The sequence below is a fragment of the Myotis nattereri genome, assembly GCF_964212035.1.
Source record: "Myotis nattereri genome assembly, chromosome: 3".
In the NCBI taxonomy this organism is placed as follows: domain Eukaryota; kingdom Metazoa; phylum Chordata; class Mammalia; order Chiroptera; family Vespertilionidae; genus Myotis; species Myotis nattereri.
The window spans coordinates 81,298,432-81,322,342 of NC_138077.1; the positions used below are offsets into that span (position 1 = coordinate 81,298,432).

A 23,911-nucleotide genomic window follows, 5' to 3' on the forward strand; every position below is an offset into this window, starting at 1 on the left:
GTTAAAAGATAAGACAGATAATTTTGGTATTCTGTTTTTACCCCTAGCCTTTTTACATACATATATATACACACTCTGTAAATGAAAAGGAAACGGGTAATTTTGCAAGATGAAACATAGATGTGAGAGAGATATATTGGTTGGTTGCCTCCTATTCACACCCCAATCTGGGTTGAGCCTGCAAGTGAGACACCTGCCCTTGAGAGGGAATCGAACCTGGAAGCCTGTTTTGCAGGCTGATGCTCTAACCACTGAACAAACCAGCCAGGGCTTCTTTTTATTTTATTGATTTTAGAGGGAGAGGAGAGGAGAAGAAGAGGGGAAGGGGGATAAAAATGGATTTGTTGTTCCACTTATTTATGCATTCAATGTTTGATTCCTAACCGGAATCAAACCTGCAACCTTAGCTGTGGGGATGATGCTCTAACCAACTGAGCTACCAAGTTAGGAAATTTTATATTATATGTTTTTATGAAAGTTAAAATTTTTTTTAAATGGACATGATAGAGCATCGGCCTGCAGACTCAAGGGTTGCAGGTTCGATTCCAGTCAAGGGTATGTACCTTGGTTGCAGGCACATCCCCAGTGGGGAGTGTGCAGGAGGCAGCAGATCGATGTTTCTCTCTCATCGATGTTTCTAACTCTCTATCCCTCTCCCTTCCTCTCTGTAAAAATATCAATAAAATATATTTTAAAAAAAAAAAAAGGACAACACGCCCAGCTGGTGTGGCTCAGTGGTTGAACATTGACCTATAAGCCAGGGGGCTACGGTTCGATTCTGATCAGGGCCCATTGCCCGGTTGCAGGCTCGATCCCCAGTGTGGGGCGTGCAGGAGGCAACTAATTGATGTGTTTCTCTCACATCAATGTTTCTCTCTGTTTTTCCCTCTCTCTTCCACTCTCCCAAAAAACCAATGGAAAAATATCCTCGGGTGAGGATTAACAAAAAATAAATTAAATTAAATTTAAAAAATAGCTGAAACCGGTTTGGCCCAGTGGATAGAGCGTCAGCCTGCGGACTCAAGGATCCCAGGTTCGATTCCGGTCGAGGGCATGTACCTGGGTTGCGGGCACATCCCCAGTGGGAGATGTGTAGGAGGCAGCTGATCGATGTTTCTCTTTCGTCGATGTTTCTAGCTCTCTATTTCTCTCCCTTCCTCTCTGTAAAATATCAATAAAATATATATTTTAAAAAATTAAAAAATAAAATATAAAACTAAATCCTACACATAAAAAATAAATAAATAAACTTATGATAGGTACTTCCACATCCAGCATACAGTATGGTAGACTACGGTGCCCTGAAGGACCCATATACTTGAAAAATACTAGATAAAAATATTTTAAAATATTATTCTAAATATACTCAGTGCCCCACCAAATTAAGCCAAGCTTAATTTAGCACTTTGATAGTGATAAAAAAACCCTCAAGATGAGAATTTAAAGTGGTCCCAGACTGCTAATGCCCTCGGTATCTAAAGAAGCAAATGCTTTTCTAGGATCTTCAACTTAGAACTCAAAGATTTCCCATAAAATTCTAAAGAATATGAATTCAGTATATATAGGGCTGGGTTTTTTTTTAAATCACAAAGAAACAAGACACAAATGAACAAAAAGTTAGTAGAAACAAACAGCGTAAGTCAAACCAGCAAAGAATATAAGTATTGCTATAATCAGACATGAAAAACAAAGAGTAGCATACCAGTAGAACAAAAGATCATAAAAAGTAGCTCCCTAAAACTGATAATCTGAAATAAAAATAAAAAGAACCTCTAAAATGGAAAACACAAATTGGAATAAAAAAACTCAATAAATTTCATAGCAAATCAGACACAGCTAAAGAGTGAGTGAACTGGAATTTTTCAGGATAATCTACAAAGAAATGAACAAATTATGAAAGAGAGATTAAGAAACACAGAATATAAAGTGAGAATGTATCAAAAAGTATAAAGTACCTTGGAATATAGCAAAAGATAAGTAAGGCCTTTGTTGGATAAATCTCTAAAACTTTATTATAGTCTCTATCAAAATACATTATTTTCTTTTTGTGGAAGTTGAGGAGCTGCTTTGACAGTTCATTGGTTCTCAACCTTCCTAATGCCGCAACCCTTTAATACAGTTCCTCATGTTGTGGTGACCCCCAATTTCATTGTTACAAATTGAACATAATTAAAGCATAGTGATTAATCACAAAAACAGTATGTAATTATAGATGTGTTTTCCGATGGTCTTAGGCGACCCCTGTGAAAGGGTAATTCGACCCCCAAAGGGGTCGCGACCCACAGGTTGAGAGCGGCTGGTTTATATGGAATAGCAATTGGTTCTAAATAACTAAAACCCACCTGAATAATAAAAGTGGCAAACTTTCCTTATTATAAAGCTCAGGTAATTAAGACCAAATTCTAAGAGTGTAGAAAAGCCCTGGAGGGTGGCTCAGTTGGTTGGAGTGTTGTCCCATACACCAAAAGGTTTTAGGATCAGTCCCCTATCCGGGTGCTGATGGGAGGCAGCCCATCTTTCTTTGTCTTTCTCTCTCTCTCCTCCCTCTCCCCCCGCCCACCTCCCTCTCTAAAAATCCACAGAAACATGCCCTCAGGTGAGGATAAAAAAAATTTAAAAAGAGAGTATGAAGAAACAGCCAATAGATTAGAGCAAAACTTAGAGCCAGTACCAAATACATGTGGAAATTTGCTTTTTGTTTTTTTTTCCCTTATCTGAGGATATTTCCCATTGATTTTAGAGGGAGTGGAAGAGAGAGGGAAACACAGAAATATCGATGTGAGAGAAACATACTGATTGGTTACCTCCTGCATGAGGCCTGACCAGGGTCTGGGCTGGGGAGGAGCCTGCAACCATGGTACATGCCTGTGACAGAAATAAAATCCAGGACCCTTTGGTCCACAGGCTGACGCTCTATCCACTGAGCCAAACTGGCTAGGGCAGAAAATTGTTTTCTAAGAGAATCTGCATGGTCTTTGGGCAGGAAAAGGATAGAATTTTCACTAAATGGTTCTGAGAAAAGTGGTGATCAAAATAGGGAGGGAAATAATATCAAATACCTATCTCTTACTAATATTCCAAATAGATTAAAAATTAAACATAAAAGAAAAACTAGAAAAATGTAAAAAGACAATGTATGAAAATATCTATGAGTAGGAAAGAATTTTCTAATGTATAAACAAAATAAAGAAAAATACAGATGAATTCAACTATATTAAGTTAGATAATTAAAAAAGACATTTTTAAAAGTATTTTTATTTTTTAAAATATATTTTTGATTTCAGAGAGGAAGGGAAAAGGAGAGAGAGATAGAAACATCAATGATGAAAGAGAATCATAGATTGGCTGCCTCTTGCACGCCCCACACTGGGGATTGAGCCTGCATCCAGAGCATGTAACCCAACCTGGAATCGAACTGTGACCTCCTGGTTCATAGGCTGATGCTCAAACATTGAGTCATGCCAGCCAGGCAATGCACACATCTACACTAATAAAAGAGAAACATGCAAATTGGTGTCACTCCGCTACACCCACCAGTCAGAGCAACTATGCAAATTAACCCAACAAAGATGGCAGTTAATTTGCATACACAGGCACAGAGTGAAGACTGTAGGCTCTGGCTGGAGTGAAGACTGAAGACTGAAGCCAAGCCTTGCTGCGGCCAGACCAAAGGACTGGATCCTGGGTGCCAGAGGAAAACCAGTACCAGCAGCCAGGGGAAGGAAGGCCTATTGCGCGAATCTTTATGCAATGGCCTTCTAGTCCTATATAATAAAAGGCTAATATGCAAATTGATCAAATGGCAGAATGACAGGTTGCTATGATGTGCCCTGGCCACTAGGGGACAGACACACAACACAGGAGCTGCCCCCTGGTGGTCAGTGGGCTCCCACAGGGGAAGCGCCACTCAGCTAAAAGCCCGGCTCAGGGCTGGGAAGCACAGCAGCAGTGGCGGGAGCCTCTCCTGCCTCTGTGGCAGCGCTTAGGATGTCTGACTGCTGGCTTAGGCCCGTTCCCCCCGAGGGAACAGGCCTAAGCCAGCAGTCGGACACCCCCCAAGGGCTCTGGGACTGCAAGAGGGTGCAGGCCAGGCTGAGGGACACTGCCCCCCTCCCCCCACTGAGTGCACGAATTTCATGCACCGGGCCTCTAGTATTTTATAAACAATCTTTATATATTTAGTATTTAAAGCAAATGAAAAATTTTAATGTCTCCTTCACCTACTATTGGCTTACATATTTGCTTAGCACCCCTAGCTGGTTTGGCTCAGTGGATAGAGCGCTGGCCTGAGGACTGAAGGGTCCTGGGTTCGATTCTGATCAAGGACACATGCCCGGGTTGCAGGCTCAATCCCCAGTAGGGATTGTGCAGGAGGCAACCAATCAATGATTCTCTCTCATCATTCGTGTTTCTATCTCTCCCTCTCCCTTCTCTGAAATGAATAAAAAAATTTTTTTAAAATAAAACATATTTGCTTAACATATATAAAAATAAGCAAATGGAATGAAGAATAAATGAGGTATTTTTTTAATAAAGAGGTTGTATTGCAGTTATTTGGGGGCGGACATTTAATTTACTACAAGCTAGTGAGAAATTGGGAAAGAAAAACACTCATATGCTTTTTTCTGCTTCAGATGCAAGAAGATAGAAAAAAAACTCCAAAGCTAAAATATAAAAAGACTATATCTGTGATGAATTTTATTATTAAGATGGCCCACTATAAGGAGTATTTTCTCCTGTGTCTCCAAACCCAGAGAAAAGCAAACTCAACTAATCTAGGATGTAATACAACTCTATGCTCCATAAAAGTTTTTGCTCACCATATTGCCAGAGCTTACATTAGTTCCTCACACACAGATGATTAACGAATTTTTAAAAATATGTTTTTATTGATTTCAGAGAGAGGAAGAGAGAGGGAGAGATAGAAACATCAATGATGAGAGAGAATCATTGATTGGCTGCCTTCAGCATGCCCCCACTGGGGATTGAGCCTGCAACCTATGCACGTGTCCTGACCAGGAATAGAACCGTGACCTCCTGGTTCATGGGTTGACGCTCAACCACTGAGCCACATGAGTCAAGCTTTTAGTAATTAAGGACATATAAGAAAAAAATTATGTATTTGTCTCCCCAGAAGAAATGAGTTTAAAAAGTACAAGGTAGAAAAGGATCAGTGGTTAACTAGGTTGTTAATATACTTGGACAAAATTACTTTTTGTTTCAGAAAGAGGAAATGACACTTTACACAGTGATGTCAGTAATTCAAGAGTTGCAGCAAGTTAATATTATGAGAAAATGAATAAATAAGGTTAGTTATTTTATTTTTTAAAATATATATATATATTTTTTAATATATTTTATTGATTTTTTACAGAGAGGAAGGGAGAGAGATAGAGAGAGTTAGAAACATCGATGGGAGAGAAACATCGATCAGCCGCCTCCTGCACACCTCCCACTGGGGATGTGCCCGCAACCCAGGTACATGCCCCCGACCGGAATCGAACCTGGGACCCTTCAGTACGCAGGCCGACGCTCTATCCACTGAGCCAAACCGGTTTCGGCTTAAAATATATTTTTATTGATTTCAGAGAGGAAGGGAGAGGGAGAGAGACAGAAACATCAATGAGAGAATCATTGAACGGCTGCCTCCTGCACGCCCTCAATGGGGATCGAACCTGCAACCTGGGCAAGAGCCCTGATGGGGAATTGAACTGTGACCTCATGGTTCATAGGTCAATGCTCACCCACTAAGCCACACCATCCCAGCAGGTTATTTTAATTCGTACTAAATTTTCATTTATTGATTGCTAAGCCCTTCTATAAGTTCTAATAAGGCCAAAAACAAAAGTCAAATTATTTATTTACAATAACAATGAAACAAACAAAAAACCCTCTACCTGGAATTCTTATTATCCTTCACTGACAGTTTGATTATTGAACCTAATGAGTTCTAATGATTAATCTTAAAAATCAAAAACCAGACCTACAAAAGTGCTCTATAATTAACATGTTCCACAACTGAATATGTAGGCAGTAATTTTTTAAATAACATAATTACTTAGTGTAACAACACTGATGCAGTCATGGACTTTTCTCAAACTGTTTTTAACAGTGTAAATCCCAGATAATTTTCTACTGCTACAACTGTCTCACCTAAGAGGCAGTGGATAGGAAATGACAGCCTTTTCCATAAATCTACCTTGGAAGCCTTGCTAACAGGTTTTCAGTTCAGCTTAGTCTGCTGCTGTAAGTGGGCTTCTTCCACTTTAGCATTAACCCTGAGTTTGTAAGAAACACACACACACACACACACACACACACACGCCTCTTCCAGTATGTACTTATAAACAAAAAGCAAGAGTATTAGAAAATTCTTACCAGAAAGATCCACCACTGCCTCATGACTGGAAATAGCTCCTTTCTCAATAAAAAGATCTCGAAAATATTCACTATTAGCTGACAAAACAGATTTATGAGCTTTGTACTCTTCTCCTTCAATTAACAAAGTAACATCACAGAACTGGTTGGAGAGTCTCTGTTCATTCAGTTGCTTTAACACAGCCTGACAATGTTTTGGAGAAGAACGTTTCACCACTCCTTTGGTGTCAACCTATCAAAATAAGTGTGAGACCAAGAGTTGTATCATATATCATCTGAATGTCTACCCTTAACAGAATTTAAGACAAGACACATCCTTCCCTTTTAAAAGATACCACTAATTAAGAAAGAAATAGCCTGATATTCTTTCTTTATTACCTATGTATTTAAATGAAAAGATATGTTGTTCTCACTCTCTTCTGCTATGTTCATTCTACTTGACCCACTGAAAGCCTGCATCTCACTTCTTACTAGCCTGAAATCTGATGATATATGAAACTAATGCAGGCAAAAAACAAAAACCCAGCCAGCTTAATTTCACCTTGCTGCGTGGCCCAGAGTCTGCTTCCAGAGTGTATTCTGTCTGTCTATACACCATTAAAAAAGAGAGGAGTAATTAACAAGTTACATTCTGAAGAGAACAACAGGAATATTTATGCTGAATGAAGAGGCAATATTAGCATACTTGTAGTGTATACAACATAGTGCATTACCCAGTGGTTCTCAACCTTCTGGCCCTTTAAATACAGTTCCTCATGTTGTGACCCAACCATAAAATTATTTTCGTTGCTACTTCATAACTGTAATGTTGCTACTGTTATGAATCATAATGAAAATACCTGATCTGCAGGATGGTCTTAGGCGACCCCTGTGAAAGGGTCGTTCGACTGCCAAAGGGGTCACGAACCACAGGTTGAGAACCCCTGCAGATCCACACCTGCTTAAATCTTCAATGTCAATGCCAATACTCAAGCAGTTTTAGTAGTTTAAGAAAAAATTCACAAAGCCTACAAACACTAATACACTAGTTACACATGTTAAAGCTGAATGAAAAGTTCCACTTACAAATACAAGTTCATGTTTAGATATTGGCTTCTTTTTTGCAGACTTGGAGGCTGTAGTTGGAGTTGAAGTAAAGTTGCTCAGGTCATCCTCTGATTCATTACTTTCTTCTCCAGATTCAAGGTCTAGTCCTAATTCTTCCAACATTTCTGAAGTATCTGATATTGGACGGGAGCGATCTAGTTTCTCCTGGCATTTGCTACACTGTTTAATGTAATCTTTGACTTGCTTTAATATACCTACAATAAAAATAAAAATTAACAAGTCAACTGTAATATTGTTCTTATTTAAAAATTGAAAAATATATTATATTGGTGATTATTTAGTCTGTGTATGCTTATGTATCTTCCAGTGCATGCATATGTGTAGACACAAACATGCCCCATTAAGTACACAGTTCTTTAGAATTTAAGATACATTTTTTTCAAAGATATAAGGTTACAAACAATGGTTTCTTTCCATGCTGAAGTAGACTGTTTGTTGTTTATTTCTAATTATTCACTTCCCCATCACTATGTAGCACTGCCCATTTTCACGTGAGCTGCTACTTATTCATGCATTAGGAGCTACATGAAACTGCTAATATTCAACTGTTTTTGACCTTCATAAACAGTAACATAATGTGGCTCAAGCTAATACTTCTTCACCTTACTAACATCAGGTTTGACCATGCAATTTGCTTTGGTCAATGGATATGATATGTGCCATGTCTCATTAGAAGCTTAAGAGGCACTGTTGCCCAGCCGGTGTGGCTCAGTGTTTCACGTCCACCTATAAACCAGGTCACAATTCGATTCCCAGTCAGGGCACATGCTCAGGTTGTGGACTTGATCCCCAGTTGGGGGCCTGCAGGAGGCAGCCGATCAATGATTCTCTCTCATCATTGATGTTTCTACCTCTCTCTCCCTCTCCCTTCCTCTCTGAAATACAAAAAAAAAAAAAAAAAAAAAAAAAAGAGAGAGAGAGAGAGACACTGTTTCACCTCAGTTCTCTGAATTTCATCCCCTCTTAAAGAACATGTTCCAGATGGATGCTGTACTTTAGCTTGAACTGTAGATGAAAAAAGACAGGTAGGGCCCTGACCGGTTTGGCTCAGTGGATAGAGCGTTGGCCTGTGGACTGAAGGGTCCCAGGTTCGATTCCGGTCAAGGGCATGTACCTTGGTTGTGGGCACATCCCCAGTAGGGGGTGTGCAGGAGGCAGCTGATCGGTGTTTCTCTCTATCCCTCTCCCTCTCCCTTCCTCTCTGTAAAAAATCAATAAAATATATTTAAAAAAACAAAAAAAAGACAGGTAGGGCCAATCTGCAACCTGAACAGGACTACAACCAAACCTTGTAATCATATTATAAAAGAAATCTCATGTTTTTGAAAGCTATGACATTTTAGGTTTTCTTTTTTATTGTTGACACTATTACAGATGTACTTCCCTTTCCCACCCACTCAAGATTTTAAGTTTATCTGAAATAACAGCATACACAACTAACAAAAGTTGAATGTACAAAAGGCACTCTCAAAACCCTATTTTGAATTTCAACTTCCAACCCAGCATGTTGGGGTGGGGGTAGGGGGTGGGGAGCAGGGAGGAACACTTTTTATATATAGCAGGTCTTTGCCTTGAATGACATGTTCTGTTCAATGTTAGTTTGTTACAACATTGACAAGATGAATAGCTAAATAGGAACTTAACTTATTTATATCAATTAGCAAATGGTAAAATTGGTTGTTATACATCGTTTTGCTTAAAGTCACAACCTATCGAGGACATTAAATGAGGATTTACAGTATACACACACACACACACACACACACACACACACACACACACACCATCCTTATAAATTAGGACCAATTAATTCTCATTCTACAGACTGGGAGAATGAAGCCCTAAGAGGCAAGTAACTTGTCCAAAGTCACATCAGTAAATTGCATGCTGGACCTCCAGAAGCCATGTAACCTTTCAGTATATTATACTACTTACCCAAGAACACATTTGTCCATCCCTGTGGCAGAAACTCCTTTCCTCACAATTCCCAAATAAAATGCAAATGAAAAGGCTCATTAATTAGCTAAAATGATACAGAGTATATAATAAATTCCTGAAAAGAGTTTCAATATATCAAAATATACCAAGTTCTTTGCTTTCAACTTTCAGACAGTAGTCAAGCAGTATTCCTCAAATTATATTATGTCCCATCTTTACTAGAAAGTACATAGTGGACTCATAAATTCAAAAATTGTATTCTCATTTTAGATACACACAATGGATATTATTATACTAAAAAGCCCTGAGTTCTACAGTAAAAAAAACCTGTTTAACCTAGGAATTTGCTGAATTTGTTCACAGAATACAATTTTTTAGCAGATATAACTTGTAAAATAATGGATTAGGAGTAAATATAACTTTCATAAAAAAGGTATTTATGCTCTGGCCAGCTTGGCTCAGTGGATAGAGTGTTGTTGGCCTGCGGACTGAAGACTCCCAGGTTTAATTCCAGTCAAGGGCATGTGCCCCGGTTACTGGCTTGATCCCCAGTAGAGGTGTGCAGGAGGCAGCTGATTCCTGTCATCATTGATGTTTCTCTCCCTTCCTCTCTGAAGTCAATAAAAATATATTTAAATAAATAAATAAATAAAATTAAAAAGGTAGTTACATGTGCATAGATTTAGAGAGCAACAGAGGTTATATTCTAGCATCTGAAAATATTAAAGTCAATAGTAAGTCTATACTTGTATGAGACATGAGTAGGTTAAAAAACAAAACAAAACAATAAAAAGCCTGGACAGATATATATTTTACATACAATTAAGAGGAAATGAATCCTAGCTGGTTTGACTGATTGGATAAAGTGTCAGCCTGAGAAGTGAAGGGTGCTGGGTGAGATTCTCGATCCCTAGTAGGGGTGTGCAGGAGGCAGCTGATCAATGATTTGCTCTCATCATTGATGTTTCTATCTCTCTCTCCCTCTCCCTTCCTCTCTGAAATCAATAAAAATATATTTTAAAAAAAGAAATGAGCCGAAACCGGTTTGGCTCAGTGGATAGAGCGTCGGCCTGCGGACTGAAAGGTCCCAGGTTCGATTCCGGTCAAGGGCATGTACCTGGGTTGCGGGCATATCCCCAGTAGATGTGCAGGAAGCAGCTAATCGATGTTTCTCTCTCATCGATGTTTCTAACTCTCTATCTCTCTCCCTTCCTCTCTGTAAAAAATCAATAAAATATATTTAAAAAAAAAAAAAAGAAAAGAAATGAAAAAGGTGTTCATTATCTCTGTAAAAAAAAGATATTCATTCTCTATGTAAAACAAATGAGAGTAAATGGGTTGGGATGATGAAAAATTTCTGAAGATGAATAGTTGTGATTACATAACAATTTGAATTAATGTCACTGAACTGCACACTTAAAAATGGCTAAAATGGTACATTTTATTTATTCATATTTTACTAAATAAGAAAAAGTAAATGGGTATGTGAATGGGAGAAGATGTAAGAGAAGATATACAAAGTGTCCCAAAAAAATGTATACACACTTTAACAGCTGATAGCTCAATTTTGAAAATATAGTTTAATAAACACTACCTTTATAATTATTCAAAGCGTATATGTACATTTTTGGGGACATCCTATACATTTCTAAGTAAAAAACATACGTAGAGAATAAGAAGTGCTGCTATACCCAGTTGGCATGGCTCAGTGGTTGAGCGTCCATCCATGAACCAGGACATCATGGTTCGGGTTTGATTCTGGGTCAGGGCACTTACCCAGGTTTCCGGCTTGATTCCCATTATGGGGCAAGCAGGAGGCAGCCGATCACTGATTTTCTCTCATTGATGTTTCTATCTCCCTCTCCCTTCATCTGTGAAATCAGTAACAACATATTTAAAAAAGTGCTGCTATGGAAATTTCCATGTCCAAAATAAAGAGGCAGTTTTTCTAATTAATTTTGATTGTATTTCTAAACATTTTATGATTCTACACAATTTAGTACATTCTGCATACAGCACAGGTTTGACTATTCACTAGTTGAGTTCAAATGGCATTTGAGAAACTACATAAAAGCATTTGAACAAGGATGAAAAATAATAAATGCTGCAGGGGGAAAATGGTATTAATGTATGATAGTAAATCAACTCTCTCCAAAAGCACCCTATTATGTTTTACAAGTCCTTTAACTTGTGTTAGTGTTTTGATGGGATCATTTTATTTTATTTATTTTTTTTAAATTCCTGTATTTTATTTTATTTTCACCTGAAGATATTTTCCCATTCATTTTTAGAGAGAGTGGAAGAGAGAGGGAAAGACAGACAGAAATATCAATGTGAGAGAAACACATTATGCCTCCTGCACAAGCCCTAACCAGGGCCCAAGCCGGGGAGGAGCCTGAAACCGCGACCGTTCAGCCCAACAAGGCTCTGTCCACTGAGCAAACCCGGCTGGGGCTTGATGGGATCATTTTAAACCTAACTTTCCAGATCCAGGGTTGATAAGCTGAAAGGATCTGACTCAAGTTAACCATTCAAGAACCATCACTGTGTAAACATAGTTAATTTACTATTTAAGAGTGGGAATTACTGCAAAGGGCTGAAATTACTTATGCAGAAAAATCTGAATCCTCTTACTAGCTTCGTGACGGCCAAGTCCCCAAACCTCTGGGTGCCTGTGTTTAAATGTTACTATTTATAAGCACTTTGGACAGTGTCCGACAACACAGTAACTACTACACAAGCGTTTGTTAAATTACGCTCACTGGTCAACCTCTCTGGTACCAAGAAAAATAGTCCACATAAAACACCAAATTACCATCAAAGCGTTCTTTACTTAGTAAAGACTCCGAACAAAGTAAAATGAATGACCTTAGCGGGTAGTCCTCTAATAAGACAACTGGAGGAACAGTTTCTTAGTCCAGAGCAGGGTTTCTCAACCTCTGCGGTGTTGACATTGGGGCCAGATGGTTCTTGGGCGGGGGGCGGGGGGTCCTGTCCTGTGCACTGCAGAGGGCCTAGCAGCCCCGACCTCTACTCAACCAGGTGCCAGTACACCCCGGTTACACCACCACGACTGTCTCCAGACACAGGCCTGGGAGGCAGCAGGTCCCGGTGGGGAACCACTGCTCTGCGGACCCACCGACAGAGCCGAGCCATCGGCTCCCGCCAGCTGCTCCACAGCGCCCCCCCCGGCAGTGTGGGGATCGAGGACCATCCCCGCCTGTTCACAGACTCCACGGGCTCACGCCTCCGCCCGACACTGGTTCCAAGGAGCCAAAAAAATTTAGAATTATACTTCTGACTGTAACAATCACAGCAACCGCATTTTTTCAAGGTATACACAGTGCTTTCCACTGGTATTAAAGGGAAGAACATAAAAAACATTCACACTGGGAGAGCCCGCTGTTCTTGACATTGAATTCTTGCCCTAAAAACGAAGCTCCAGATGACTGTTTGCAGTTGCTCCAAACACATCACTTCCGCACGTGGCCGCATTCCTCCTCATCTACACCGCAGAGCCACGGCTTGAGGACTACGAGTAAGCGGGTCCCGAGGACGTCAGGCCCGCTGCTCAAACCCGAGGGGGACACACCGGAAACGGAGCCGGGCTTCGGGCGGACCCTCTCCCGCACACCGTCCGCACCACCCGGCCTCTTAAAGGCACAGCGCGCAGCCTCGCTAACCGCCGCCCGGCGCCAGAACCTGCCCCGAGGGAAGGCGGCCGGCCCCGCCCCGCCCCGCTCGCGAGCCCCACCCCCGCCCGCCCCGAGGAAGCCCCTCGCCCCACCCCGGGCCAGGGCCCGCCCCCTGCTTCCCAGGCCTCCTTCCTGTGGGAAGTGCGGCGCCTTTCCCGTCCCTCACCCTCACGGCTCCGCCTGGCAGCCGCGCCGCCGCCGAGCATCAGCTGAGCCGGCGGGGGGCGTTCGAAAAGCGGGGTGAGGGACCCTCCGACGCGCAGTTCTGCACACAGGCCCAGGCCCGCCTCAGTCATCCGGCCCTGATTGGACTCCAGCCGCCAGCCCGCCCTCCCGCCGCGGGCGCGAGCCTACCTCGCCACCAGTACGTCTTGGACAAGTCGTGCCAGGTCTGGTGCTGGGTGTGGTGAGTGCCGCCCGGGCCCAGGTGCGCCGCCTCGATGAGCCCCCAGCGCCGCTCGGGCTGCAGCACCACCTCCAACTCCGCGAAGGTCTTGCGGTGCCGCTGCCGCCGCTGGTAGTACAGGGTCCCGTCGCGCACCACGTAGCAGGCGGCCGCCTTGCGGATTTTGCGCTTGACATTGCCCTCGGTGCCCGGCGCGTACGGCTCGCACTCGTTCGTCAGGTAGCGCAGGATGGCCCGGTAGCTTTCCTCGCTTGACATCGCTGACCCGGGCTCCCCGAGGGCGCCTGTCAGCGGCGAGGGAGGACGACAGCGGCTCTGGCTCCGGGCGGATGTTACGGCTGCGCAGACGCTGCCGGGAGGAACGGCCGTGCCTGTGGTGAGTGCTCGTCGACCGCGCCCGCAGCGCGGAGGGAGAACTAACGAGTTGGTAACTAGGGGGAACTGCACTTCTCCAGCGCGCGGGATCCGCTGGCGACTGAGAAAATGGCTGCTGCACCACCGGAAGTGACGTGAACCCAGGGCAGTGGGCGAGGGAACGCGCCCTGATTGGAGCCCAGCGGCTTGCTGGCTGGGTGAAGCCCGTCGAGTGACGTCAGGGCCGCGGGAGGACATTTTGGAAGCGGGTAGGCCCTCCCCGGGAGAGGGAGCTGGCTTAGGCCCGACATCTTAAGTCCTGGCAGTTTCCCTTTTAACTTCCCCCTTCTTTCCCATGCTCTGAGCATGTGTGGGATCCGATGGGCAATTGTTATTCCATCCGAGATGCCCTAAGGCAGCCATTCTCAACCTGTGGGTCGCGACCCCTTTGTGGGTCGAACGACCCTTTCACAGAGGTCGCCTGCCTAAGGTGTAAAGGGGTCTGTTCCCCTCCCCCCGCCCCCACCGTCCGAGACACCTGAGGACGTAAAAGCATCAGATTTTAAGTCTTCGGTTGAGATGCTAGCCTATGAATATAAAACCGAAGAGACCCCATTCGCACGGAAATGTGGCTTTCAGTTAAGTGTTATAAAACTCAAAGTCGATTTACTGATAAGAGTTAGAATTTATGACTAAACTTCAACCACTAGCTTCAAACTACCCATGGAATAGTCAGGATTTTTCAGGAATGGCCTGATTATATAGAGACTGTTTTCTACAAACGAAGGTAATATTGTTGGCAAGGAGTGTGGAGGATGGCTAACGCTCTTTTCTTAACCTCATTTGCATATTTTTACATATGCTTAGAGGGGGAATTCTCCATTCCGCCCCCCACCCCCCCAAGCAAACTTAAATTGTGTTTCCCATTCTGCAGGGCAGGTCCAGTTTCACATTTTTAGCTGGTAGTCCAGGGCCCTGGGCCTGCTGACCTGGCCCTAGGCTGGACCTGCAGTGCAGACCAGAGCCACAGGCCAGCACATTGCTAGGCTGCTGGGCGGGTCCTGGCAGTGCTTGTCTGGGTCCTGAAACCCCAGAGCAACACCTTCCTCTGGCAGCCAGGAGCCTGACAGGTGGGGGCCAGTAGGCTCACAAAACAGGATGCGCCCAGTCTCCAAGTATTTGGGGTGGGGGTTGAGAGGTTTCCAGATGACCCAGAAACCTGAGGCCGCATTCTTGAAAGATTGTGGCTCTAGGTATGGGAGTTCCCTGGCCCAGAGGAAAGACAGCTAAGAAGGCTGGGAATTACCCAGGGTCATTCATTCAGTCCACAGACTACAGCTGGAGAAGGAAGGAGGAATTAGAAGGTGGAGATACACCCTTCCCCCATGGGTAGATGTCCAAATCCATCCTCCAAAAGCTGTGTATGTGCTCAGCTCAGCATCACCACTCTTCTACTGAAGTCCATGCCCTTTAAAGATCAATTTGGCCCTCGCCAGGTGACTCGGAGCATCAGCCTGTTCACCAAAACGTTGTGGGTTCGATTCCCAGTCGGCAAAAACCCAGATTGCAGGTTGAATCCCTGGGTTGGGGCAAGTTTGGGAGGCAGCCAATCAATGTCTCTCATATTGATGTTTTCCTCTCTCTGCTCCTCCTTCTACAAAAAAAAAATCAATAAAAAGATGAATTTAATATAAAAAGTAAGTCTATTAACATAAAATTGCAAGTAAACAAATTGTGGAATGGCAAAGAAAAACTAAGTTAAAGAAATCCCCTTGCCCAGCCAGTGTGGCTCAGTAGTTGAGTGTTCACCTGGGAACCAAAAGGTTTGATTCCTGGGCAGGACTCCTGCCCGGGTTGTGGGCTCAATCCCCAATGTGGGATGTGTAGGAGGCAGCCAGTCAATGGTTCTCTCTCATCATTGATGTTTCTATCTCTCCCTCGCCATTCTTCTCTGAAATCAATAAAAATATATTTTTTTAAATAGGAAGAAATCCCCCTACACCCAATTCAGACTCTGCTAAAACACAATCTGTGAAAGCACCGAGGGCGCACTAATACTTGGATTCTCCTGCGTTTGGGTCAATACAGAGACATGTTTTAGTAAAATGTTTTACAGGTGGTCCAGTTGTCTTCCTGACAAAAGCTGAACGTGCTGTCCTATGAGAACAGGGATGTAGTGGTGCCAGCAGCAAGTGGGACTGAAATTGACCACAGTGATGGGGAGGCAGATAGCTGCCTAAGAGGGGTGATGGGGTGCTGTCTAGATACAGCATTTCCATCTTCTCAGATGGGCAGCCCACTCCCTTTGCCCTGGACCTTGGGTGTGATGACCCTTCCTCTTCCTGGAGTCTCCCCTCCTCTGTCCTTGCCCTAGACAGTGATGGCGAACCTATGACATGCGTGTCAGGTGACACGTGAACTCATTTTTTTGGTTGATTTTTCTTTGTTAAATGGCATTTAAATATATAAAATAAATATCAAAAATATAAATCTTTGTTTTACTATGGTTGCAAATATCAAAAAATTTCTATATGTGACACGGCACCAGAGTTATGTTAGGGTTTTTCAAAATGCTGACACGCCGAGCTCGAAAGGTTCGCCATCACTGCCCTAGGACAAGTCTGTCTACCCTGCAGTCAGATCTCTTTTTCCCTGAGGTTGAGTCCTCGGAACTGGCCATCACATGGTGGCAGCAAAGGGAGCAGCTGAAACTTTAGGATCCAGGGAGCCTGTGGTATCACCATGGAAACCCCTGACTAGTCCTGGCCAGTGTCGCTCATTTGGTTGGAGCATCATCTCACCGGTTGGGGGGCCCTTTTCATCTGGGGAGTTCTACGATTTGGTGGGGCCTTTGATAAGAACCAGGCCTCCCTGGACATACCACTAAATGAGGCAGGGGTCTGGGAGCAAGATCCAGAGGAGGCCCAGGCCCTGAGCACAGGGGTCCCTGGCTGAGCTCCTCCAGGCTAAGGACAAGCACTACGCCCTGGAGTGGGAGATGGAGACAACAGCAGGCCAGCAGTGGTGTAGACAGCAGGCTGAGATCCATGCTCTGGAGAACTTTTTTTTTTTCTTTTTAAGTATATTATTGATTTCAGAGAGGAAGGGAAAAGGAGAGAGAGATAGAAACATCAATGATGAGAGAGAATCATTGATTGGCTGCCTCCTGCACACTCCACACTGGGGATGTGCCCTGACTGGGAATTAAACCGTGACCTCCTGGTTTATAGGTTGATGCTTAACCACTGAGCCACGCTGGCTGGGCAATGCACTGGAGAACTTGAATGGGCAGGTACAGGGGCTCCTGGAAGCTTTTTCCTTGCGGGCAACAAGCCTAAATGAGCAGGGGTGATGCACACCTACCCCAGGATGGCACAGAAGGGGAGTTGGGGTGGAATGTGGATCACCTCCTGGGATGGAGGTGGCATGAACCAGCAAGATCCCATGTTCACTTACATCTCTGCTGCTCATGCTTAATCTCGTGATTTTTATTCCCCAAGAAATTAAACCCTCATTTTGACCTCTTGAAGATACGTTATTATGGGTTTAACTACCTCTTTTGGTCGTATCCACAGAATAGGGGATGTTTTAAGGTAGTATATCAGTATTTGTGCAACAAATGTATGATATTTATTCACTTTTAACCAATGCCAAATGTCAACTATGGACCCCAGGGTCAAGCTGAGGGCACGGATGGGAGAAGCCCAGATCCCCTCATGGTAAGAAATGCCTCTCCCACATCCGGAGTTACCCTGCCTTCTCGGAGACCCCAGGCCATCCATGCATACTGCAGCCCTGCTTCTCAATGGACTTTCTGGAAGCAATGCCTCAACCTGCTCCTGTCCTTCACTTGGTCCCACGTCTTCCATCTGCCCGCAGGGTTATTCTCTCCTCTATGCCTAACCTTTCTGGAAGCTGTGTCATTTCCCATCATATGCTGTGGATCGCCTGTCCCCAGCCAACTCTGCAGAGTTCCTGGAGCCCAGGCTGGCCTCCTGAGCTTCAGCCAAACACCTATTGTCAGAAGTGTTCACTACACTACAGTGGCAGTCATACCGTCATATAAGTGGGTCAAATCAATATCTGTTCACCTTAAACTCACACAATATTATATGTCAAATAATGCTTATTTAATCTAAAGGGGAAAAAAAGTAGCCAGTTCTGTGAAACTAGAAAGAAGACTTGATATTTGCCTGAATGCTCAAGTTACAGGTTATGATTGGGGAAAGTATGTTCAAATAACTTCAGGATCTATTTTATGGGCCATTTAAAATACAAAGCATTTGCCCTGGCTGGTTTGGCTCGGTGGATAGAGCGAGAGCCTGTGGACTGAAGGGTCCCAGGTTCGATTCCAGTCAAGGGCACATGCCCAGGTTTCGAGCTGGATCCCCTGTAGGGGGCGTGCAGGAGGCAACCGATCAGTGATTGTCATCATTAATATTTCTATCTCTCGCCCTCTCCGAAATCAGTAAAAATATTTAAAAAATAAGATAAAGTACAAAGCATTTTATTTGTAGACTCCTGAAATCTGAAAACAAGACAACCTAGGTTATACAGTTTCCCAAATAGAGTGTCTGGGGCACCATCTAAGCTATTTGCAGTCAAGCCTCCATTCAGCCAAGGGTAGCCTGGGGCCACCAATCAGAAGCCACAGATTGCTATCCACCTGCAGGTCCTAAAGCCGGGGTCTCTGTCATGGACTCCCTTGTCAGAAAATAGCAACAGCCAATCCACATGTAGAGCCCTTGCCCTGGCACTACAGCTGACCCTCCACGCAGCAAAGGACAGCTGCTAAACCCTGCTCCCCATCTGCCAGGCCCTACCCACATGCACATAAAGTGTCCAATCAACCCCGAGTTGTTTTGTTCCTCAACCTCCCCAACTCTTCAACTGCCTGTGGCTGCTACCTGGTAGAAAGGAAACACCTCATACCAGTCCTCATTCACCGCATTATCAAAGTGTCCTTGAGAATCTTCAGCCCACATGGTGCAGGGAGTATAGGGAAGACTCACATACCTCCCATCTTCTCCTGGCTGCCTTGGTCCTGGCTATGTCCCTAGTTCCTAGGTGGTACCCCATCGGCCAGAGAGGGAAGAACTAATCCCATAGGCCTCCCCCTCTCTAAAACTCATAATGATCAAAGACCAGGAAACAGGACAGGAAGAACAGCCTAAACTCAAAAGAGCTAACATAAAAAATCAGATGTCCTGGCAGAAATTTATCTTCCAGGTTAGGGGGAAGGTTAAGAGCTGTGTATGAAGGTAGCGATTGTGTCTTTGTCAGAGGTGGGCTCCTGAACATCAGTGGTTGGGGCCAGGTGCTGAGACCGGGTTTGTGTTTGGAGCCATTCACAGCAAGTTTCCTTGGATGACTCATTGTCCTAAGGTGCTGGTAGGCCCAGCTGGGACCAATGTCAGCCTGGTGGGTAACCTGGTGGCATGTCACTTGGGGGACTATTTTCATCTGGGGAGTTCTCATTGAATGGTGCCTTAGGAATGGATTGGGCCTCCCTAAATATCTCCACTAATTGAGGTGGGGAACTGGGAGCAAGATCTGGAGGAGGCCCAGGCCCTGAGCACAGAGGCGTCTCTGGCTGACTTCCAGGCCCTGAAGCTGGAGGTGGGGGCATTATAACAGGCCCAGCAGTGGTGTGGGTGGCAGGCCAAGGTCCCTGCTCTGGAGAGCTTCTATGATGAGGTGCAGGGGCTCTTGGGAGCTTTTTCCTTGCAGGCAACATGCCAAAGTGGGCTGTGGTGATGTCCCCATGCACAGCCACCCTGGGACAGACTAGAAGGGAGTTGGGTGGAATATGAGTCACCTCCTGGGGTAGATGTGGGCTTCATGATGTAGAGGACTTTTAAATAAATAATGGTGTTAGAATGCATAGAAGTGTGCCCGCGTGGGTGTGCTGTACAAATCATTGCACTCTCCAGCTGGTTGGGTCTCCACGGGGCCACGGTCTAATTTGACCCTCGGAACAGTGCTGTGAGGTGGGCAGGGGCCTCCAAGGCTGTGAGAAAGTGGTGGTGAACTACAGAGAGCTGACACTAAGCACCACCCGGTGGCATGTCCCCATCTACACTCCACAGGACACGCTGGCTCACCACACTGACAGTTTCCACCGAGAGGGAAAGGAGCATTTCCCCCTCATGCCTAAGAGCACACTGTGCTCCGGATCCCCCTCCGACAGCCAGAACAGAGCAGCCCCTTTGTGCCTGTTTCTTAAACTGACAATGGGAATTTAAAGTGAGAACACGTGAAAAAGAAACTGTTGCCCTAGCCGGTTTGGCTCAGTGGATAGAGCGTCAGCCTGCGGACTGAAAGGTCCCAGGTTCGATTCCGGTCAAGGGCATGTACCTTGGTTGTGGACACATCCCTAGTAGGAGGTGTGCAGGAGGCAGCTGATCGATGTTTCTAACTCTATTCCTCTCAGTAAAACATCAATAAAATATATTTTTTAAAAAACTGTTAGATCTGCCGAAACCGGTTTGGCTCAGTGGATAGAGCTTCGGCCTGCGGACTGAAGGGTCCCGGGTTCGATTCCGGTCGGGGGCATGTGCCTGGGTTGCGGGCACATCCCCAGTGGGAGATGTGCGGGAGGCGGCTGGTCGATGTTTCTCTCTCATCGATATTTCTAACTCTCTATCTCTCTCCCTTCCTCTCTGTAAAAAAATCAATAAAATATATTAAAAAAAAACACAAAACAAACAAAAAAAAACAACTGTTAGATCTGATCAAATAATTGAATCGATGCCCCATCCCCTGGGAACTGACCTTTAGGCCACTTCACAATGGACATTCCCTTTCACTTACACCACATCTTACTGGCTAAGACCATTATCTCTCCCCTCCAGACTTTTCCCAGAATCCCGACCCACCCAGAGAATCTCCGCCCAGAAAAAGCTGGCCTAGAGTCCTTTAAAATCTCTAACTCCCTGTCCCTGGGAGCTGGCACCATTTTGGGACTCAGCCCATCTGGTATACAGATGACCTAGTAAATGTATAATCCCTTACACCTTTGGCCTCGTGCGTTCCTCCTTCGGCAACCATAAAAGAAACAAAATAAAAAATAATAAAGTGAGACCACATACTTGTTTTCAGCTCTCGGCACATAAAAGGTTTTCAGATTTTGGTGATTGTTTTCATAAACCCATATTAGGGCACTGTTCGGGGAAGTAGTGAATCCTGCCCACCCCTCCACTTTCCTTGGAATGAAGGGTCCCAGGTTCGATTCCAATCAAGGGCAGGTACCTCGGTTCCAGGCTAGATCCCCCGCCCTGGTCAAGACACATACAGGAGGCAACCAACTGATGTGCATGGAGGTTTCGCTCTATCTCTTCCCCTCCCTTCCACTCTCTCCAAAAATCAATGGAAAAATATCCTTGGTTGAGGATTAACAAAAAATAAAAAGCACCATTAACTTTAGTCAAGCAGCTGGGAAGAAGACCCAAAAGGTGGTTAGCAAAAGCAAGAAGATGGGAGCAGGGAAGAGAGGAACTGGCCTGCAAGCCATGGGAAGGGTCTGGTGCTGAAGGACCAGAGCCTCCCCCTCCTTTCAGCTCCCACCTCTAGCCCTTCCCCAGACCTCTCTGATCCGCGGAGCCCGCGGCCCTCTTGCACCTTCCTTCTCCCCTCCCCCCGCCCAGGGGCTGCCAGGCCCAGCGGGCCGGGAATTATCGGAGGGTTCCCCCACTTCGCTCCTGCCTCGTGGGGACTTCGCAGCCTCTGGGGGCGGGCAACACTGGGTGTGCCCTTAGGGCGTTAGTTTGCGGCCCGCGCACCGCTAGCGGTGCATCTGCAGCCGCGCACCTACCCGCTCAGCCACCGCCCGCACCCGCCCCGCCCGCCGCCAGCTGCGCGCACAGGAATTAGCCTGCAAAAGCGGACTCACCCGCCGGGCCCACCTTCCCGCCCGCCCAGGCAAGAAAGCTCGGCCCACACACCGGCTGCGCCGCCACTGCACATACGCCTCCGCCCACGCAACCGCCGCACCACACCTGCGCTACAGGCACACACGCACCTGCACTCGTACCCGCACTCGCGGGGCTGCCCCCCCTCGCCCCCCAGGTGTAGTACCCTGAACGGGAAACCCTTAGGAGGAGCTTCCAGGGCAGGCAGTGAGGAAGAGCCAGACACCAGCACGGAGACCCAGAGAAGACGGAGGGGCTTTTCCCGCCTGGGCTGGGAAATGTGGGGGGGCGGGGGGGGGCGTGGCGGGGGGGGCGGTCCCTGATAGGTGACCAGGTGTGGCTGCAGGAGGGTCCACTTCCCAGGCTGTCTGGCCACCGTCCCCCATCGAGAAGGGGAGTGGGAGGGAGAGGACAGGGAGAGACCAGTGTTAGTTCCAAAAGCTAAGAGGGGGCTGCTGGCCTTGAAGGAGTCAGCCAGGACCCAAGACGAGGTAGTCCCCGATATTTTCAGGGCGTCCCGTAGTCACGCAGTGGTCAACAAGCATCTATGGGCCACCCCTCTCCACATTAAGGTAGAGCAATGGACAAGCTCCTTCCCACAATTAGATATCCATGTGCTTCCCACAACAGGTCCTCCACCAAAATTCTCCACCGAGGACACCCCACTGAGCAAAGAACTAGCACCCAAAGGCACCAAGAGTCCCATGAATGCCCCTTCACCTAGGGAACCAAACTCCAAGATCTATGCTTTGGTCTCCTGACAGGGCAACCTCCAACAGAGAGTGCCTGGGACACCACCCACCTCCATCTAAGCTGTCCACTCCACCTAGGGTAGTCTGAGACCACTAATCAGAAGCCCATAAACCCCATCCACCTGCAGACCCTAAAGCCAGGGTCTGTCCTGGACCCCGGTGTCAGGAAACAGCAACAGCTGACCCCCATTCAGAGCCCGGGCAGCCCCACCTGCCTGCTCACCCTCCATCCCAGCTTCCTGCACCTGACTGCACACCTGGCAAGGGGCAGTCCCCGCCTACCCTCAAAAGCCGTTTATGCCGGTCCATCTTCAGGAGCCAATTCCTAGATTTCCAAACTGGACACCTCGCTCAGCAGAGGTAAACCTCAGGCCCCCAAGGAGAGCCACCGGCAACCTTGTGCCCAGCAGACCTCCGGTTCTGGCACTCCCCCTCTAAGAAACAAAGGACAGCTGCCAACCCGGCTCACCTACAGCCAGAACCCCACCCACATGCACACCGGTGTCCAACCCCAAGGTGTCCCTCTGTTCCCCCAATCAACTGCCTGTGGCCATCAAGTGAGGTGGAAGAGACTGCTGCCTGATGGAGAGAAATACCTCAGGCAGGTTCTAAACCAGCCGTGGGCAAACTACGGCCCGCCGCATCCGGCCCTTTTGAAATGAATAAAACTATTGAAAAAAAAGACCGTACCCTTTTATGTAATGATGTTTACTTTGAATGTATATTAGTTCACACAGACACTCCATCCATGCTTTTGTTCAGGCCCTCCGGTCCAGTTTAAGAACCCATTGTGGCCCTTGAGTCAAAAAGTTTGCCCACCCCTGTTCTAAACCGTCAGCGGTTGGTGGCTGGGTGCTGAGGCCTGGCCAGTGCTTGGGGATATTCACAGCATGGCCCCTTGGATGACTCACTGTGCCCAGGTGCTGGTGGGCACATGGCCTGGAGACCTTTGCCCTGCAATCAACTTCAGCCTGATATCCTGTCACTTGGGAGTCTTTTTACTCTAGGAAGTTTGGTCCAGAGGGAGCAAACGATGCCATGCCTCAGAACAGAACCAGGCTGCTCTGAATCTGGCACCAGATGGCGGGAGGGGTGGTGGCTGGGAATAAGTTCTGGAGGAGACCCAGTCCCGGGCTCACCTCTAGGCTGGAGAAGGAGGTGGGGCGTTACAGCAGGCACAGCAGTGGTGTGGGCAGGCGGCAGGCCAAGGTTCGTGCTCTGGGGTTTTTATGGTGTGGTACCAGGGCTCCTGGAAGATTTTGCCTTATAGGCAACATGCCAAAGTGGACAGGGCTGACATCCACACGCATACCCCACCCAGGACTGTACAGGAGGGTAGCTGAGGTGGACCTCGGGTCACATTCTAGAGTG

The 23,911-nt window shown here is 46.0% G+C and overlaps 1 protein-coding gene across 2 annotated transcripts in view; it reads right to left on the bottom strand.

Moving 5' to 3' along the window:
* Positions 1-15,536, bottom strand: part of ZBTB11 (zinc finger and BTB domain containing 11) — a 34,939-nt gene extending 19,403 nt beyond the window's left edge. The window contains exons 1-4 of one of the 2 annotated variants that reach the window (XM_081086734.1): positions 14,885-15,536; positions 13,473-14,806; positions 7,444-7,679; positions 6,379-6,610 (exon numbers count right to left, since the gene is read on the bottom strand). In XM_081086734.1, the coding sequence (XP_080942860.1) occupies positions 6,379-6,610; positions 7,444-7,679; positions 13,473-14,136 (1,132 nt within the window). In that variant the 5' untranslated portion in view covers positions 14,137-14,806; positions 14,885-15,536. Of the gene's footprint in view, positions 1-6,378; positions 6,611-7,443; positions 7,680-13,472 lie in introns of both variants that reach the window. The other variant, XM_081086733.1, reaches the window with a different exon arrangement.
* Between the last annotated feature and the right edge of the window lie 8,375 nt (positions 15,537-23,911).